General features: G+C 38.3%; 1 protein-coding gene across 5 annotated transcripts in view; it reads right to left on the bottom strand.

The window, feature by feature from the left end:
- Positions 1 to 20,630, bottom strand: part of CFAP210 (cilia and flagella associated protein 210) — a 45,234-nt gene extending 24,604 nt beyond the window's left edge. For 3 of the 5 annotated variants that reach the window (XM_064373355.1, XM_012468559.3, XM_012468558.3), the window contains exons 1-5: positions 20,484 to 20,572; positions 15,007 to 15,114; positions 14,358 to 14,584; positions 10,098 to 10,271; positions 9,807 to 10,000 (exon numbers count right to left, since the gene is read on the bottom strand). In XM_064373355.1, coding sequence (XP_064229425.1) covers positions 9,807 to 10,000; positions 10,098 to 10,271; positions 14,358 to 14,584; positions 15,007 to 15,097 — 686 coding nt within the window. In that variant the 5' untranslated portion in view covers positions 15,098 to 15,114; positions 20,484 to 20,572. Of the gene's footprint in view, positions 1 to 9,806; positions 10,001 to 10,097; positions 10,272 to 14,357; positions 14,585 to 15,006; positions 15,115 to 20,483 lie in introns of all 5 variants that reach the window. The other 2 variants (XM_012468561.3, XM_012468560.3) reach the window with 2 other exon arrangements.
- Between the last annotated feature and the right edge of the window lie 10 nt (positions 20,631 to 20,640).

A 20,640-nucleotide genomic window follows, 5' to 3' on the forward strand; every position in this document is an offset into this window, starting at 1 on the left:
CACCTGCAGTAGATTCCACCTCAAGAAACCACCTTCTTTGTTCATCCATAAGAATCAGCTTCTCATCCATTCAAGTTTGATCATGAGATTGCAGCAATTCACTCACATCTTCAGGCTCCACTTCTAATTCTAGTTCTCTTGCTATTACCACCACATCTACAGTTACTTCCTCTACTGAAGTCTTGAACCTCTCAAAGTCATCCATGAAGGTTGGAATCAAGTTCTTCAAATTCTTATTAATGTTGATATTTTAACTTTCTTCCATGAATCACAAATGTTCTTTTTTTTTTTTGAGATAGAGTCTCGTTCTTGTTGTCCAGGCTGGAGTGCAATGGCGCGATCTAGGCTCACTGCAACCTCTGCCTCCTGGGTTCAAGAGATCCTCCTGCCTCAGGCTCCCGAGTAGCTGGAATTACAGGCATGTGCCACCACGCCTGGCTAATTTTTTGTATTTTTAGTAGAGACGGGGTTTCACCATGTTGACCAGGCTGGTCTCGAACTTCTAACCTCAGGTGATCCAACCACCTCAGCCTCCCAAAGTGCTGACATTACAGGCATGAGCCACTGCACCTGGCCCAAATGTTCTTAATGGCAACTGGAATGCTGAATCCTTTCCAGAAGGTTTTCAATTTAGTTCACCCAGGTCCATTAGAGGAGTCACTATCTATGGCAACTATAGTTTTATGAAATGTATTTCTTTAACAGTCAGACTTGAAAGTCTAAATTACTTCTCGATCCATGGGCTGCAGAATGGATGTTATGATATCAGGCATGAAAACAACATTAATCTCCTGTACATCATCAGAGCTCTTTTTCTTTTTTTTCAGTCTTAAGGTTATACCCGAAATCATCAGAGCTCTTATTACTGCTCACTGACAATGACCAGGTGCATTGTCAATGAGCAGTAATATTTCAAAAGGAATCTTTTTTTCTGAGCAGTAGATGTCAATAGTGGACTTAAAATATTCAGTAAACCTTGCTTTAAACACATGTGGTGTCATCTTGGCTTTGTAGTTCCTTTTCCAGAGCCCAGGCGGAAAAGATTTAGCATTATTCTTAAGGGTCCTAGGATTTTCAGAATGGTAAATAAGCATTGGGTTCAACTTAAAATCACCAGCTACATTAGCTGCTAACAAGGAAGTCAGCCTGCCCTTTGAAGCGCTGAAGCCAGGCATTGATTTCTCTTCTAGCTATGAAAGTCCTAGATGGCATTTTCTTCCACTATAGGACGGTTTCATCTACATTGAAAATCTGTTGTTTAGCGTGGCCACCGTCATCAATGATTTAGCCATATCTAGATAACTTGCTGCAGCTTTTTCATTAGCACTTGAGGCCTCATCTTGCACATTTATGTTATGGAGGCAGCTTCTTTCCTCAAACCTTACGAAACAACTTCTGCTAGCTTCACTTCCGCAGTGTCCGTACCTCTCCAGACATCACAGACTTGAAGAGAGTTAGGACCTTGTTGTGGATTAGGCTTTGGCTTAAGGGAATGTCGGGCTGGTTTGAGCTTCTATCTAGACCACTAGAATTTTCTCCATATCAGCAATAAGGCTGTTTGGCTCTTTTATCATTTCTGTGTTCATTAGAGCAGCACTTTTAATTTCCTTCAATAACTTTTCCTTTGCATTCACTGCTTGGCTGTTTGGTGGAAGAGTCTGTATTTTCAGCCTATTTTGGCTTTTGACATGTCTTCCTCACTAAGCTTAATCATTTCTAGCTTTTGATTTCAAGTGAGAGATGTGCACCTCTTCCTGTCATTCGAACACTTAGAGGCCATTATAAGGTTATTAATTGGCCTGATTTCAATATTGTCATGTCTCAGGGAAAAAGGAGGCCTAAGGAAAGAGAGCGAGATAGGGGAACAGTGCTTGGTAGAGAAGTCAGGACACACACAATACTCCTCAATTAAGTTTGCCATCTTATATGGGTGCAGTTCGTGGGACCTCAAGACATTACAATAGTAACGTGAAAGATCATTGATCACAGATCACCATAATAGACACAGCAATACTGAGGAATTTGAAATATTGCGAGAATTACCAAAATGCGACACAGAGACATAAAGGGACATGCTGTTAAACAAATGGTGCTGATAAATTCGCTCAATGCAAGGTTGCCACAAACTTTCGATTTGTAAAAAAACCACAATATCTGCAAAGTACAATAACGCAAAGCACAAACAAGGTATGCCTATAGACAATGTAATTACAAATTGTAGTGTTGTTTAGAAATAAGAGACTAAGTAAAAGCGTAATAATTGAGGTACTTAGATAACTTTCAACAGAGTTGAACTCTAAGACAGGAAGGCCTCCCTGCGCTGGTAAAAAGTCTACAGATGAGGGGAGAGATCCAAGATGGCTGATCACTAGCAGCTCGGGCTCGTAGTTCCCAGTGAAAGCACGGAGAACGAGAGGACGCCACACTTTCAAATATTTGTTGCTCACGGACCAGGAGATTCCCAGCAGAGGAGCCCCACGTGTCGCCAGGGCAACTCTTGTGGCCGGCGCGGCGGTTTTGCTGGTGCCTTAGCACGCCAGTTTTTGGTGCAGAGTCCAGAGATTCCCGGGCAGAAAAGCACCATCAATCTTAACACCGCTGTTTTGGCCGGCGCAGTGGATTGCTCAGATGTCGGCACTGGGAATCAACAAGTTGGACGTCTGCTCAGAGACCTAGTTAGAAAGTCGGTAATTACAAAGACAACAGATGGATAAATATATAATGAAGGGAAGAAAACAGCGTAAAAAGGCAGAGAGTACTCAAAATCAGAATGCCTCTCCCTCTACAGGGGATCGCAATTCCTCATCAGTAATGGAACAAGGCTTAATAGATTACACATGTGTTCCAATAACAGAAGCAGGTTTCAAAACGTGGGTGATAAGAAACTTCTGTGAATTAAAAGAACTTGTTCTAACCCAATGCAAAGAAACTAAGAACCTTGAAAAAAGGTTTGACGAAATGTTAATGAGAATGGACAATTTAGAGAGGAATATAAGTGAATTGATGGAGCTGAAAAACACAACATGAGAACTTTGCGAAGCATGCACAAGTTTAAACAGTCGAATTGATCAAGTAGAAGAAAGGATATCAGAAGTCGAGAACCAGCTCAGTGAAATGAAACGAGAAGACAAGATTGGAGAAAAAAGGATGAAAAGGAATGAGCAAAGTCTCCAGGAAATATGGGACTATGTGAAAAGACCTAATTTACGTTTGATAGGTGTACCTGAATGTGATGAAGAGAATGAATCCAAGTTGGAAAATACTCTTCAGGATATCATTCAGGAAAACTTTCCCAACCTGGCAAGGCAGGGTAATATTCAACTCTAGGTAATACAGAGAACACCACAAAGATATTCTTCAAGAAGACCAACCCCAAGGCACATAATCGCCCGATTTATTAGGGTTGAAATGAAGGAGAAAATACTAAGGGCAGCCAGAGAGAAAGGTCAGGTTACCCATAAAGGGAAACCTATCAGACTTACAGCAGATCTCTCAGCAGAAACCCTACAAGCCAGAAAAGAGTGGGGACCAATATTTAACATTCTTAAAGAAAAGAACTTTCAACCCAGAATTTCCTATCCAGCCAAACTAAGCTTTATAATCAAAGGAAAAATTAAATCCTTTGCGAACAAACAAGTACTTAGACAGTTCACCACCACCAGGCCTGCTTTACAAGAGCTTCTGAAAGAAGCACTATACATATAAAGGAACGACCAATATCAGCCTTTCCAAAAATATATCAAAAAGAAAAGAACATTAACACAACGAAAAATTTACACTAATGGGCAAAACAGCCAGCTAGCATCAAATGCCAGTATTAAAGTTATATATATTCTAATTGGATAAAAAGCCAAAACCCATTGGTATGCTGCATCCAGACCCATCTCACATGCAACGATACACAAAGACTCAAAACAAAGAGAAGGAGGAAGATTTATCAACCAATCAGAGAGTAAAAATAAACAAATAAATAAAAAGTAGGAGATGCAATTCTTGCCTCTGATAAAGTAGACTTTAAAGCAACAAAGAGCAAAAGAGGCAAAGAAGGACATTACATAATGGCAAAAGGATCAATGTAACAAGAAGAGCTAACGATTTTATAGATCAACAAGACAGAAAATTAACAAGGACATCCAGGACTTGAACTCTGACCTGGAACAAGTAAACTTAATAAACATTTATAGAACTCTCCACTTCAAATACATAAAACACACATTACCACCTCACACCTATTCCATAAGTGACTACATAATTGGAAGTAAATCACTCCTCAGTAATCGCATAGCATTTCATAGGTTTAAATGAAATATTGGTTGGCTGCTCGTTTGTTATTTTCTTCCCTTATTCCTTCCTGTTTACATCAAGTATAATTATTGGTATAAAAGAGGTTTTCAATACCCATTACTAAACTGCATTCTAGCCTGGGCAAGAAAGCAATACTCCCATTCTCTCTCTCTCTCTTTCTCTTCCTTTTTCCTCCTCTTCTTTATTTTCTTGCTTTCTTTCTTAAAAACAAAACAAACAAAAAAAAAAAACGTCTACAGATGAAGAATGGAAGCGTAAAATTCCAGACAGTAGAGAAAACATGAGGCAAGAATGGTCTGGTAGATGCTCAAAGCCCTGGAAGATCAGTGTAACAGAGGCATCATAACTAGGGAAGGAATGGTAAGAGAGGAGGTTGAGAAGTAGGCAGGCTGGATCACACAGGGCCTTGCAGGGGATGTCAAATTTCCATTGTATTTTCAGTTGAATGGAAAGCCATTGAAGTGCTTAAGGTAGAATAATAATATGATCAATTTTCATCTTGATAAAATATCTCTGGATGATAAATAAAGAAGAGCTTGGCAAATAAATAATGTGAGGCCAATTAAGAGACTGATACAGTAACCCATGGAATATATGAGGGTTGCCTGGACTAGATGAGAGCAATAAATTCAAGATTTGTTTTGGAGAAAAAAAGCAACATGAATTGCAGAGAGATCTGATGTGGAAGATAACAGAAAATGAGGAACCAAGGTGAATTCCTTAGTTTCTGGTTTGAAACACTGGTTGGATCAAGATGCCGCTGGAAATCAATAATTCTGTGTAGACATTTTAAGTTTAAGATACTATGAGACACTGAAATGGAGATACCATGGAGGCAGCTGGATATGTGAAGCTGGGGTTCAAAGGGATGGTCTAGACTAGAGCCGTCACATTTAGGATGGCACTTAAATCTGTAAAATGGATGAGATCACTTAAACCCTCTTCTTTCTTTCTACTCTCCCTAGATAATCTTTATCCAGGGAAAAGTGATGCAAACTATCCTATGACCACTTTTTCTTTGCGTGTGTGTGTGTGTGTGTGCGCGCGCGCGCGCGTGTGTATAGCTGATGGGATTAACAGACAGTAATTAGTGAGTTTTTTCTTAAGCGAAGTCTATGTGTCTGTTCCTAGAGAAAGGCTTACCTACTTATCGAACAAAGAAGGCCTATACAGTGTTTATAGATACAGTGTTAAGTTTCTTTTTAATAATTATGTATAAGATTCCTGGTCAAAATCCCTCTATTTGAGGATTTTGGTGTCACCGTGGTATCTTATTTGCTTTATCCCCATCATGCCGAAGGGGCTATTAGTCACAAAAAGACTCTGATACTGGTCAAAGCCCCACAGCAGCACAGGCTTCCCAGGTCTGGAGCCAATAGATTGTTTAGAAAGCACGTGAAAATTTTCACTTTCAGGCACAGGGCCAGCAGCTGTGCAATGAGTTTCAGTTTTCTATTACTGAGTAACAAATTACTCTAAAACTTAATAGCTTTAAACAATAAACACTTATTATCTCATACCATTCCTGAGAGTCAGGAACCTGAGAGTGACTTAGTTGGATGCTTCTCAACCATCTTGTAGTCAAGATGCCAGTTGAAGCAGTAGTCATCCAAGGGCTTAAATGAGGCTGGAGAATCCATTTTCACATATTTGTTGTCAGGATGCCTCAGGTCCTTGCCACATGGACCCCTCCATTGAGCTGCCCGAGTATCCTTACACCATGGCAGTTAGGCTCCCCAATGAGCAATCCACGAGAGACAGCAAGGAGGAAGCCACAATGCCTTTAAATATCTTAAACTTAGATGTCACACACCATTATTTCTGACACATTCTATTTCTTGGAAATGAGTTACTATGTATAGCCACACTTAAGAGGGAAATAAATTGGGCTCCATCCTCTGAAGGAATGAGTATCAAAGAATGTGTGGAAATACTTTAAGTCACCACAAGGTAACACTTGGTAATACAATTGATAGGGCATGCAAAAAGAGACTTGCCTCTTGGTATTCTGCAATTTCCATTTCTTTGTGATTAAAAGAATAAAAATATGGTCTTTGCTCAAAGAAGACAGTCATTCCAAATTTTGGCAGACCTTAAGGCACATAACCTACAAAAGACATCATGATCTGATCCTAGCCTGTCTCTCCAACTTTATCTTTCACAGTGCCCCCTTAGTCCTTTATACTACAGCCATCTTGACTACTTGTAGTTCTCCAAATCCATCATATTCTATCCCACTCTGGGCCTTCACCTGTGTTTAAAATACCTCTAAAGCCTACTCTTAGCATGGCTTATTACTATTCATTCTTCAAACTTAGGTGCAGGAGCCAGTTTATTCTGAAAACCCTTCTCTAGACTGGGTCAGACACCAATTTTATATGCTTGCACACACCCTCTACACTTATATTTATTTATTTATTTTTTTAGATAGAGTTTTGCTCTTGTTGCCCTGGCTGGAGTGCAATGGCACAATCTCGGCACACTGCAACCTTCACCTCCCAGGTTCAAGCAATTCTCCTGTGTCAGCCTCCTGAGTAGCTGGGATTACAGGCATGTGCCACCATGCCTGGTTAATTTTGTATTTTTTTAGTAGAGACGGGGTTTCACCGTGTTGGTCAGGCTGGTCTTGAACTCCTGACCTCAAGTGATCCACCCACTTCAGCCTCCCAAAGTGCTGGGATTACAGGCGTGAGCCACAACACCTGGCTGTGAACTTCTTAAGAAGATTACATCATATTCATCTTTGTATTCTCAATAACTGGAATAGTCAGGGGCAAATGGAGGTTGTTCAATAAATGTTTGTATGAATGAAGGAATATCATAATGAAGAATAAATAGCCTATTTTGAAATTTTGCTCTGGATTAAACTCTTAAGAAAGGGGAAAGAAACTCTCCTTTGCATCTCTTTTCTACTACATGCTCCTCCTCTTCCCAATTCAGGTTAATACCAGTGCTATTACTCCATTTCTGTTGGTTTAAAGAGGCTTTTTATAGGCTCATCTCCATTCCTAACAGTGTTTTAAAGTAACAAGCATTCTGAATTCCATAAAACCCATACACCAATAAACATTCAACAGAATACAGCTTGGTGATAAGTTTGTAAACTCATATACTTAAATATATAATAATAGATTTATAATTTCCTATGTTGTTTTCAATTACAGATTTGAATGTTTCTTATCAAATTTAAACTGTAGGACTTTGGAAACAAATCGGCAACCCAGGTTCACATGCTGAACGTCTCTATTAGTCAGGGTTCTCCAAAGAAAAAGAACCAAGAAAGTGTGTATATATGTGAGTTTATTTGGGAGAATTAGCTCACATGATTACAAGGTGAAGTCCCACAATAGGCTCTCTGCGAACTGAGGAACAGAGAAACCAGTAGTGCTCAGTCGGAGTCCAAAAGCCTCAAAACCAGGGAAGCGCACAGTGCAGCCTTCAGTCTGTGGCCAAAGGCCCCAGAGCCCCGAGCAAGCCACTGGTGCATGCAAGTCCCAGAGTGCAATGGTGGAAGAACATGGGATCTGATGTCCAAGGGCATGAAAAGCAAAGGAAGCATCTGGCACCGATAAAGAAGAAAGCCAGAAGGCTCAGCAAGCAAGATTAGCCCACCCTTCTCTGCCTGCTTTGTTCTAGCTGTGCTGGCAGTCGACTGGATGGTGCCTACCCCACTGAGGGTAGGATTTCTTCTCCCAGTCCACTGACTCAAATGTCTATCTCCTCTGGTGACACCCTTGCAGACACACCCAGAAACGATACTTTACCAGCCATCTAGGTATCCTTCAATCCAGTCAAGTGGACATGTAATATTAACCATCACAACATCCTTCCTAATTCCCCACAATGCAACCAATCTAATGCGGGAAATTCTGTTCCATTGGTCTTATCAACATAACTGAATTTTCAAGAAATTTCAAATGAAAATAGGAGAGTTGAGAGTACAGTGAGGATAAGTAACACTTGGTCACCATCCACAAGGACAAAGTCCACCATGAGAAGTAAGTAAAGGAATTTATGCTGACCGCAGAGTTTGATGAACATTTCCTAGAGTGCACTGAAGAAATTCCAAAGAATATCTTAAAATAAATCCTATACCAGCTTGAACCTCTAACCTACTGAGATATACTACAAGGAAAAAACATGCTGTGGCCGAAACACAGCCTAGATACAAGGGCTATCGGTAGATAGCCTGTGAAGGTGTTAGCACTTGCCTTCACAGGCTGTCTTGTGCAAGGTAGCTTGCTAGAAATCTGACTGCCACCTCTGAGCTCCAATATAACAAGAGAGATTTCTCAAACACAAGTGATTCACTGGCCAAATACTTGCCTCCCTTTGCCAATGGCTTTGTCCCTAACTTGTACAAACCTTTAGATTTCTATACTACCAATGAAAAAAATTACAATAAATCCAAACATTTTTCTTCCCTTGTTACTAAGGAATGAACTGAAAAATACATAATTTGGCAATATATATATTCTGATAACTGATGTCTGTGTCATTTAGACATAATGTGATTTTGATAAATACATATGACATACAGGTATGTGATAAAAGCATGTAATAAGACAATACTCCTCATTCAAACTTCATTTTATAAAATGTGAGTATATATGCTCAGAAAAAATGTCTGTATCAATGACTGTCAGAGGCTGGGGGCAGGAGAAAACTTACAGCAAAGGGGCATGAGAAAAATTTTGGGGGTGACGGAAATGTTCTATATATTGATTTCAGTGGTAGTTATGCAGCTATACTTTTTAAAAGGTGAATTTTAATGAATGCAAATTGTATTTCAATAAGCCTGACGCCTCCTTCACACACACACACAGAAAAAAACTCTGCATGGCTATACACCAAAACAACAATAGTAACTTCTTGTGGTAGTTTAGATTTATTGTTCAACAAAGCTTCACTCCCTTTCCCTTCCTGCCTCACTCTCATGGAAGTCTACTTCTCTGTTCCGTTGTTGTTGGGGTTGGCCGTGTGACTTGCTTTAGATTGATGGTAGGCTAAGTATACTTCCTTGTCCATTGACTTTGGGTTTAGCTGCGTTCTTGCAAGCTTAGGCTCGCGCTCTCGAATCTCTGTCAATACCATGTGAAAAGTTTCCCTGGGTGGCTGCTTCATCCTGAACCTCAGAATGTATACTCATGGAGTGGTTCAGAATCCTCCCCACAACAATGAGCAAACCCAGCCAGTCCTACAGCTTAAAGAAAAGTTGCCCAGCTGATTCCAGCCTAGATCAGCCAACCCCTCGATGCATGAGAAGTAAACACTTTTTTTTTTTTGTATGCCACGAGACTGTATGGTTGTTTATTATATTGCATTATTATGACAATAATAACCAATATATAATCTCTGGGTAAGAAAGTGATAGTGATTTTTAACCTCCTTTTTGTACTCTTTCTACTAATTAACAACGTATTATTTTTATAATCAGAAAAAAAGTCACCTCCATTATGAGAAAAAGAGAAAGGTACAAAAGGTATTTTATGTATACATACTGTTTTAGATGATCTTTGGCAAGAGCCACTCTTTCTCTATGCCGTTTTTCTGCTTTTTCTTGTTCTTCTTTAAAAGCTTTTTCAATGTTGAGTTTCAATTGTTCCTCCCATTTTTTATCTGATTTTATCTTACTCTTTTGGAATTCAATCTGGGCATCACGTTCCTTCATAACTCTACTAAGAAGAAGTCCCGACTACAAAAGAAAAATTATAGTACTTTAAAAAAATGATGCCTAATTATGTATAGATATGTTAAATATATATATAAATACAAGAAAACCCAAGTCGTACATGAAAGTTTTTCACTCTTTCTGTCTGGTAAAATTGATACTGCTTTGCATTTTCAATGGCCTTTTTTCTTTTTCCTTGTTTGTATATTTCTTCTTCCAGATCAAGAATTTGTCTTTCTGCCTCTATTTCTTCATCATGCTTCTTTTTGGCTTCAAGTTTCTGTTCTTTCATCCCCTGTAAAAAGACAAACACAATCTTCTGTTTTTATTTTTCAATTTAATTTTACTATAATTTAATATTATAATATGATAATTTGAGATTTTGTTTTGATTGTAGTATTTTATTAATAAATAAAATAGAGGCTATACTTACGAGCTAATTTTTTAGACTGACTTTTTAAGGTAGGTAACATATTTACATGGTTCAAAATTTCAAAATATTAAAGAGGTATATGAACTTCTCCTTCTGTATTAATCTCTTCTCACATAAATGGGTAATTTACAAAGAAAAGAGATTTAATTAGTTCACAGTTCTGTAGGCTGTATAGGAAGGATGATGCTGGCATCTGCTCAGCTTCTGGAGAGACCTCAGGAAACTTACAATCATGGCAGAAGGCAAAGGGGGAGTAGGCATGTCATGGCCAGAGCAGAAACAAGAGAGTGAAGGAGGGAGGTGCTACACACTTTTAAACAATGAAATCTCACGAGAACACACTCAGTATTTTGAGGATAGTACCAACAGGGTTGGTGCTACACCATTCTTGAGAAATCTGCCCCCACGATCCAACCACCTCCCAACAGGCCCACCTCCAACACTGGGAATTACATTTCAATATATTTGAATGGGGACACACATCCAAACTGTATCACCCTCCAACCCATCTGCAATCTCCTCTCATTCTAAGATAACCACTATTAGTTTATTTTGTTTACTTCTAAAGTTCCTCCTCTCTATAGTTACATAATAAATATATATCTTACTACTTTTGCTGCTTTAAAAAACCAACAGTTCTATATTTAAATGCTCTTCTATAACTCTGAGGACTCCACTCCTCATCCTCATGTCATATAAGGTCTTCCTTTTCCTTACTAGTCCTATTGTCTATGTCTTAAGAAAACCTTACTTACTCTGATATCCTGAAGATATTTTAAAAGTTTTAGTGTTTTGCCTTTTAAATTTAGGTAGTTAGTCTGGCTGAAATCTATTTTTCTGTATTCTGTATCATTGAGATGTAATTTAATCTCTTTCATATGCCAATTATCCCAGTATCAGTTGTTGAATTCCCATCCTTTCCTTTCCTACTTGCAATGACATTTTTGTCATATGTCAAGTTCCTACATGGAACATGGGTTTGCTTCTAGGTTCTCTCTTCTGACCTATTATTTTGTCAATCTCTGTGTCTATATCACAGTTTTTACTACTATGAGTTTATAGACAGTCTTGCTGCTGGTAATCTTAATAGACATCAAAAAAGTATTTTAAAAAATCTAACATCCATTCCTGATTTCAAAAGAACCAAAACACTCAACAATTTTGATATAGAAGGCAATTTCAACTTGATTAGTGACATCTACAAAAACTGTATACTTAGCATCATACTTAAAGGTGGAAGAATGAGTACTTTTTCCCCAAAGTCAGGAATAAGGCAAGAATATCTACCTTCACTACATTTATTCAATATTATATTGGAGCTTCTAGCCAGTGCAGTAAGTCAAGAAAAAGAAATAATGTGCATCCAGATTGGAAAGAAAGAAGTAAAACAGTCTATTCTCTGATGCCATGATTGTCTACATAGAAAATCTGATGGAATCTACCAAGAAGGCACTAGAACTAAGTGAGACTAGCCATGTTGCAGGATACAAAATCAATATAGGAAAAATTAGCTGCATTTCTATAGCTAATAATGGCAGATTGAAACTTTTAAAAAATGTCATTTACCATAAAATTAAAAATATTAAATACTTAGGGATAAATCCAACAAAAGATGTATAAAACCTATATACTGAAAACTAAAACACTGCTGACAGAAATTAAGACTTAAACAGAGAATGTTCATGGTTCAGAAGATTTAATATTGTCAAAATGTAATTATCTCCAAATTGATCTAGAGATTCAACATAATCCCAATCAAAATTCCAGCCGGCATTTTTGCAGGAATTGACAAGCAAATTCTAAAATTCATAATGGCTGGATGCAGTGGCTCACGCCTGTAATCCCACTTTAGGAGGCCGAGGCTGGCAGATCACTTGAGGTCAGGAGTTCCAGACCAGCCTGGCCAACATGGTAAAACCCCCGTCTCTACTAAAAATACAAAAATTAGCCAGGCATGGTGTCACATGCCTGTGGTCTAGCTACTCAGGAAGCTGAGACAGGAGAACTGCTTGAACCTGGGAGGAGGAGGTTGCTGTGAGCCAAGATCATGCCACTGCACTCCAGCCTGGGTGACAGAGTGCAACTCCATCTCTAAATAAATAAATAAATAAAATTGATAAGGATGTGCAAAGGACCTAGAATAGCCAAAAAATCTTTGAAAAAGAACTGATTTCAAGACCTGTTATTAAATCTACAGTCATCAAGACTGTATTATTGGAGTAAAGATAAATAGAGCAATAAAACAGAATAGATAGTGCAGAAACGTTGCTTGCATATATATATGCAACTGGATTTTCAAGAAAAGTGCAAAGGCAATTTAGTGGATAAAGAATAGTATTTTCAATAAATTATGCAAGAACAATGGGATCTTCATATACAAACACACACACACAAAAAATCAACACTTCACTGCATATAAACATATATTTTAAATGATCCATAAGCCTAAACATGAAACCTTAAAAAATATTTTTCTTTCCAACTTTTATTTAAGGTTCAAGGGGCACATGTGCAGGTTTGTTACATAGGTAAGCTGCATGTCACGAGGATTTGGTGTACAGATAATTCTGTCACCCAGGTAATCAGCATAATACCCCATAGGTAGTTTTTTCATCTTCATCTTCTTCCCACCCTCCTCCACTCTTAAGTAGGTACCAGTGTCTACTGCCCCTTTCTCTGGGTCCATGTATACTCAACATTTAGCTCCCACTTATAAGTGAGAACATGCAGTATTTGGTGAAATCTAATTAATTTTTAAACCTCTAAAAGAAAACATAGGAGAAAATCTCTGTGATATCAGATTACGTAAAGATTTTTTGGATAAGTCACTAAAAGAATGATACATATAAGAAAAACTGACAAACCATACTTTATTAAAAGTAAACACTTTTGCTTTTCAAAAGATACAGTAAGGAAATGAAAAGACACAGAGTGGGAGAAAATATTTTCAAGTCAAATACCTAATAATGGACTTGTATTTGGAATATAGTTTAAAAATTATCTAAGCTCAATAATAAAACTAATTTTAAACTGGGCAAAATATTTGAACAGATACATCACCAAAGAAGATATACTGGTAGAAAATAAGTTCATTAAAAGATATTCAACATCATTTTTATTTAGAGAAATTCAAATTAAAACCATAATGAGATATTTTACACCTATTAGAATATCTATAATTAAAAAGACCAACTATATCAACTTTTGTTGAGACTGTAGAGGAAACAGAACTCTCAAAGATTACTGTTGGGACTGCAAAATTACAACTACTTTGGAAAAGAGTTTGGAAGTGTCTTACAAAGTTAAATATACACCTATCATAAAAGACAGCCATTCTACACTAAGATATCTACCAAGAGAAATGGAAGCATATGTCCATACATAGACTTAAACATGAATGTTCACAGCAGCTTTGTTTGTAATAGCCAAAAAAAAACCAATTCAAATGTCAACATTTCATTAATGCCAACCATCAGTAAGTGACCAAATAAACAAACTGTGGTATATCCATACAATGGAATACTATTCAGCAATAAAAATTAACAATTGATACCCACAACATGAATGAATCTCAAAGTCATTGTACTGAATAAAATCTTTAATAGGAAGTAAATGAGTGGTTACCTACGGATTTGGAGGAGGAGCAAAGAGGAATGAGAGGGAATAAAAGAGGTCATGAAGAAAATTTTGGGGTGAAGAACATGTTCATTATCCTATAGTAATGACAGCTTTGGTGGTTTATACATATGTCAAAATTATAGGATTATACATTTCAAATATGTCTGATTCATTGTATATCACTTTTACCTACATAACACTTTGAAAATGTGTTTCGATGCATTTTTATGAAATTTTACATGTAAAAAATTTTATAAAGGAAGCATAAGGTTACTAAGAAACAAGAGTAAACCTTCAGTGCATGTGTACTCCTGAGTGGTTAATACTTACTGCATATGTATTAGTCCAATGTTTTACCGCTTCTTGGGATCGCAAATGCATTTCTTTCTTTGCCTTTCTTTCTGCACGGAGGCATGCTGCTTCTCTTGGCAGCCTGTCAAGACTATCTTGAATCTTTTTCCACTCATCGTGTGGAATTATGGTGACCTGCTGGAGATCTACTTTACTAGGTAGAAGAGGTGGATAGAGAACTTGATCTTCTTCAGAGTTTCTTATTTCTAATAAATTGTAAACAAAAAAAAAAAAAAAAAAGATAAAGACTTTCAGGAACAGTTTAAGTGATATTTTTCTCAGAAGTTCTGATATTGGCATGATAACTGAAAACTACTTCAAATACTTAATTTACTCCTGTTATCCTAAGAACAGCTATGATTAAGTGGAAAAAAAATACAAGGTCTTGAAATCAGAAGACATGTATTTGAGTCCTTGCTTAAGCACTTCCTTACTGTGTAAACTTAGGCAAGTCATTTAACTATTTGGAATCTCAGTATCTCATGCTTAAAATAGAGCTCTTCTAGTAATACCTATTCCAACAGCTTGTTATAAAAGCATTTTTCAAAGTTAACAAAGTGGCAGTTTATAAATGGATGACTGTGGGTGTTCATCTTTTGGGGTTGTAGGCATTATGACTGACTCTAACCTCTTCCTGCTGAGCAGCAGCAACACAATTTGGAGAACTCACTGTAGTCCCAGGGTGGGCCTAATTGGTTTAAGAACACTTGGATCTTCATTGTCAACCATTATTCCTCTAAAAAGCAAAGAAACAGGACAAAATGTTTACTTGCAACTTTTAGAAAATTTCTTCCTTGTTCTTCTGGGAGAGACATCCAAAAGACTCTCAAGCTAGGTATGAATAAGGAAGCAAGAAAGAAAGATAAATAGTCATCATCCTACAACCACAAGAGAAACCAGCCTTGAATGAAGCTATTATTGCAAAGAAGCTGTTACTGTGAAGAAAAAACGAAGGGAGAATCTGAGGCAATAATGATCTCATTGTTCTGCTAATCAACTTAACCTGAAGCCTGGAGTTTCAGTTATATAAGTGAACAAATGTCCTTATTTTTGAAGATGATTGAATTGGGTGTTCTGTTATATGAATTCAAAGCATCCTAAATGACACAGTGGAACTCCTAACAGCTCTCCTTGGAAAAACAGTTCTACCCATTTAATCAATCGAGGTTCTTAATTATTAACAGCCAAACTTACTCTAAGTAGTTTAGGCAGAAAAGAAATTCATTAAGGGGCATTAAGTAATGGATTTTCAATCTCGTAGAGAGCTATAGTCATCCATATAAGCTATATATGCAAAACATCATACAAACCACATCATGAGGTTCCAGTGAGGGCCCATGGCAACGGGCTTTGTGTAGGCATCTCAACTTGCCCCATTTACAACTTGCCCCACTGGATACCAAATACTTGAATCTTCACCACTGTTGCCTCTGAAATTGGTACACTTTTGTTGCCATTTTCTACACACACACACACACACACACACACACACACACACACACAAATTGATTCAACATGCTGTTTGCTTCCTTATATTGCTCTCTTCAGAATATCAATCTGGCATATGTAAAATTGATTGGCTGAGTCTTTATCCCATGCCTGTACTCTAGCTGTAAGGGAAGCTGAAAACATGAATTCTGCCTTCTATCTTAAGGAGGTAGGACGTCAAAGGAAGGAAATTCACCAAAATAGTCATTTGAACAATGATAGGTAACCACAGGCATAACAAAGGTAGGATAGCAGAGTGGGTAAGAGTGTGGATTCTGGAGTCAGACTACCTAAACTTTTTCTAAACACACCATATATTAACTATATGAATGTAGACAAAATTACTTAACCCTTGTGAGTTTGCTTCCTTAATTGTAAAATGGGGTCATTAACAGTATCTACTGTATGTAAAGAACTTAAGACTAGCGCCTGGTACATAATGTGTTCTCAACAAATATTAGCTATTATTATTTTTACTATTTGTATGAGGAGAAGAATGAAACAGAAGTAGAGAGAAAGGCAGAAGCAAGAAAATCATGTGGTTCCAGAAAGAGAAAGATACTGAAAGAAAAGCAGTTAGAAGTTGGTGGCTAAAGTGTGAGTTTGAACCACAGGCACTGTCTTGCCTACCACATACCAAACCTCTGCATGCATAATAAAGCCAAACAAAGCTGACTTTATCATGACTCTTTAGTTGTAAAGAGTATTACCTTGAGTTGCAGAGTATCATCATGACTCTTTAGTTGCAAATGACTAATATAACTCATAGTAGTTACAATAAAAAGGAGAATATTGTGTCTCTCCTATCTGGGGATTGTGCTGTAACTTGATTCAGGACCCTGTTCTACTTAAGAGTCATGACCAATACATCCTTATATCCTTGTAACAAATTTCCTTTATTTTGCCTAGACCAGCTCAACTTGGCTTGTGTTACTTGCTATCAGAAGCTAACCAAACAACCGCCTCTAAGTTAAACCATCTGCCTTTTGATTAACAAATTGCCAGGCATGTTAATATTTTTGTCTGACCTGAGAGTCATTCTCATTCTTTAATATGTGAAATAAAATGCAGAAAATTTAATTCGCCAAAATTCTAAAGAGGCTCAGTAGAGCCAATGGCCCATTCTGGCAGGAGATGCTCCCCACAAAGCAAACAGTGGTAAGTGGGCTTTGGCAGTGGTGGCAGGAGAGCAGGATTTTAGCAAGCTATGCAGTGCACAGCATGGTCCCTCCTCTTTGACATCTCAAATCTAGAGTAACTGTGTTCACAGGATGTTTTATTCAAGTAGATCTTTTCATGGACTCTGATACAAGAATGAACAAAGAGAACAACCACAAACACAGGAATAGAGGTGGGTAACCACAAAGAAAAAAATGAAGACAACAGGAAGCTTGGGAAAGGCTTTTTACTATCTCAGGCCACTGAAGTTGGGGCAAGTTCCCCCATACTTTGAAGATCAGGAAAGCCTTGGTTAAGATCAGAGTTATAGATGATTTCATATAACCCCGCTTTAATCCACTGGTTGATGTAAAATTTAGTTCTTAGAGGGCAATCTTATTTCCAAGATTCCTACCTCACAGTGGTTCTCATACAATGTTAGTAGAGGCTGTTAGAGAAGTTCAAGAAGGCAGGCCACAGCTGAATGAAGGGACATGAAAGACAGAGACAGATGGACAGAGAGAGAATATAAATAGGCAGACTCACAAGCAGGAGAGAGGGGACAAAAGCAGTGGCAAATTACCTAAAGTATCTAAAATCAGTCCATATACCTGCCATATTGACATATTTTCCATGGATTAGATCATCTTTTTATTGAGTTATAATACATATAAAAATTCACCACTGTAAAAGGGTGAATTTTTATTCACTCAACAGTTTTTACTCTATTCACAAACCTGGGCAACTATCACCACTATCTAATTCAGAATATTTTTATCACCCCAGAAGGAAGCTCTGTATGCATTAGCAGCCCTCTCCTCCCCACAGCTCCTGGTAACCATTAATCTACTTTCTGGCTCTATGGATTTGCCTATTCAAGATATTTCATATGCATGGAATCATACCTTTTATATCTGGCTTCTTTCACTCAAAGAATGTTTTCAAGGTTCACACACATTATAGAATGTATCAATACTTAATTCCTTTTTATTGTTGTTGCTGTTGTTGACACGAGTCTGTCTCTGTCATCCAGGTCTTTCCTGGGCATGTACATAGCTCTATGCATGCATTTGGCTTTCTAGATTCCCAAATCTAGAAGCTTTCCAAAGCCCCTATGGGCGTATCATTTCCCAACTGATCCTTTTCAGTTTTTTGGTCAGCTTGTTTGCCCCCAACTGTATCACTGCCAGCCTATTTCATGCTGTTAGGATACCTGGGACTGGGTAATTTATAAAGAATAGAAATTTATTGGCTCATGGTTCTGGAAGCTGAGAAAGCCAATATCAAGGTGCCAGCATCTGGCAGAGGCCTTCTTGCTGCATCATAATATGATGGAAGGCATTACATGGCAAAAGGGCAAAGAGAGGGTAAGAGAGAGAGAGAGAGAGGGTGAGAGAGAGAGGAGAAGAAGAAGAAAGGAGGAGGAAGAAGGAGGAGAAGAAGGAGGAGAAGGAGGAGGAGAAGAAGAAGAAAGAAGAAAAGAAAAGAAAGAAGGAAGGAAGAAGAAAGAAGAAAGGAAGAAAGAAGAAGAAAGGAAGAAGAGAAAGAGAAGAAGAAAGAAGAAGAAGAAAAAAGAAAGAAGAAGAAAGAAGAAAGAAGAAGAAGAAGAAAGAAGTAACAAGAAGAAGGAGGAGGAAGAGGAGGCCAACCTTCCCACATTTATAATGAATCCACTCCCAAGATAATGGCATTAATCCCTTTACTCTGCCCTCACGGCCTAATCACCTCTCATTAGTCCCTTCCTCCCAACATTACTATATTGGGGATTAAGTTCCCACACATGCTTTTTAGAGGACACATTCAAACTACAGCAATGTCTCAGGTAGCTGTGATACTTAAAATTGCCACTGATCATTCGACAAACATACTTGGTAAGCTTTAAGTCAGACCAAATAATAATAAGCCTCATGAGTGAGATTTTCCAAGGAACTATCAGTCATGTCAAATAATAACAGTTATCTGGCTTTGGAGTGGGTCAAATTCTGTTTTGTACCCTCTACAAGTTGCTAAGTCACTATTTTTTACTGTGATTGCTGTGGTTATCTAGGCTGCCATGGGGCTGGGAGAAAAGTATAGGACTATGGCAAGTTAAAATGCCAAAAACCTTGCTGTTGTTACAAAAATTCATCTATTTTCCTTTAGTAAACACTCCCCAGATTGTTGCAAACCTTTGGTTAATTTCCAGAGTTCTGAAAAAGCTGACATTGACGATTTTTGCCACTATTCTTGTTGATTTTATGGAGGAGAGGATTTCAGGCATAGATCCTATTTCACCATTCTGGCTGATGTCACCCCACTAAATCTTTATAAATTATTTGTTTTACAAATAGCTGCACATATCTCTGAACCCCTCTCCTACTTAACCTTCCCCTCCAAGTGGAGATTAAAATTTAGCAATGAGACTCAGATGGAAGCTTTTGAGCCAGTTGCCACAAACATTATTTAACAACTATTAGGTATATCTAAATCAGGTAATGCAGAAATGCATATGCAGGAAAGTGAACGTGTGGGAGTAATTGTGCTTTTTCAATACTTGCCATATTAGTACTGTCTCTCTCCTTTTACATGACAAAAGTCCGCTGCTAACCTCATAAAACCTCCACTGCATAAACATCCAGTAGTGAAGAATGGCTGGCTCTCACCCTGCATCTGGTGTAGGCGGCACTATTGCTTCAGAAGCTTGGGCAATGACATGAAGATACTTCAAGTTGCCAAAGGTCTAGCTGTCACCATGACAACATTAATTGCTAATTTACAGACTTAAGAAACTGTCGTAGCTAAAATGATAGAGTTCTTTAGAAGTCTATTTCTATTCTAAAATCAAATTGTTATAATAGGTCATCTGAATTACAGTACTTTATGTCGTCTGATTTTTTTTTTAACTCTATGAAAGCATTTAACTTAGAGAGAGATCTTTACTTCAGAGAGGAGGAAATGGAGATATTTCCTTCAGAGACTTTTAGTAAAGACCAATCAGCAGGTTTGCAGCAGAGCCAAGACTCTAAAGAGGTCACTTGTATTTCCAAGAGATATTTCAACAGAAACAGTGAATAACAAACTTTTGAGAGTGCGGTAAATTTAACAAAGCCCAGACTCTCAGAGCTGCAACTGCACGGTTTCAGGTCAGCCTGGGGCGGAGGGAGGGGGGGCGGAGGGAGGGGGGCGGTGTGGGGTGCGGCGAGGAGGATGGGGGTGGGGGGTGTCTCTAATTTCCTATCTTTTCTCCACCCCTATTTTTGTCAACATTCTTCCACGTCCACTCCGTTTCCCTCCTCCACCCATTCACCTAAGGGCAAGACGGCCTAACTTCCACAGAGCCCAAAGATGCTTATTGAAGATGCTTGCGACTTGTTGCAGTTCATTTCAAAAGGCAACTGAAGTCCTCATTCGGCATCCCCACCTCTCCATGCCAGGGGTCCAGAAACAATCCCTGTCCCTAAATGGGTCAGTTTAGCTCACCTGTGCTTTCCTTCGATTGTCCACAATGCCGTCCAAACCGTACCAGTATCTCAGACGAGGTATCCATGGTGCTCCCAAATCCAGAAAAGTGACTCCGGCGCCGCTATACTCCGCCGACTCCAGCCAGCGGAGTGTTTCTCGAACCACGTGGTTGCTC

This window comes from Aotus nancymaae, unplaced genomic scaffold (genome assembly GCF_030222135.1).
Source record: "Aotus nancymaae isolate 86718 unplaced genomic scaffold, 86718_ANA_hifiasm-v0.15.2.pri h1tg000008l, whole genome shotgun sequence".
Lineage (NCBI taxonomy): Eukaryota > Metazoa > Chordata > Mammalia > Primates > Aotidae > Aotus > Aotus nancymaae.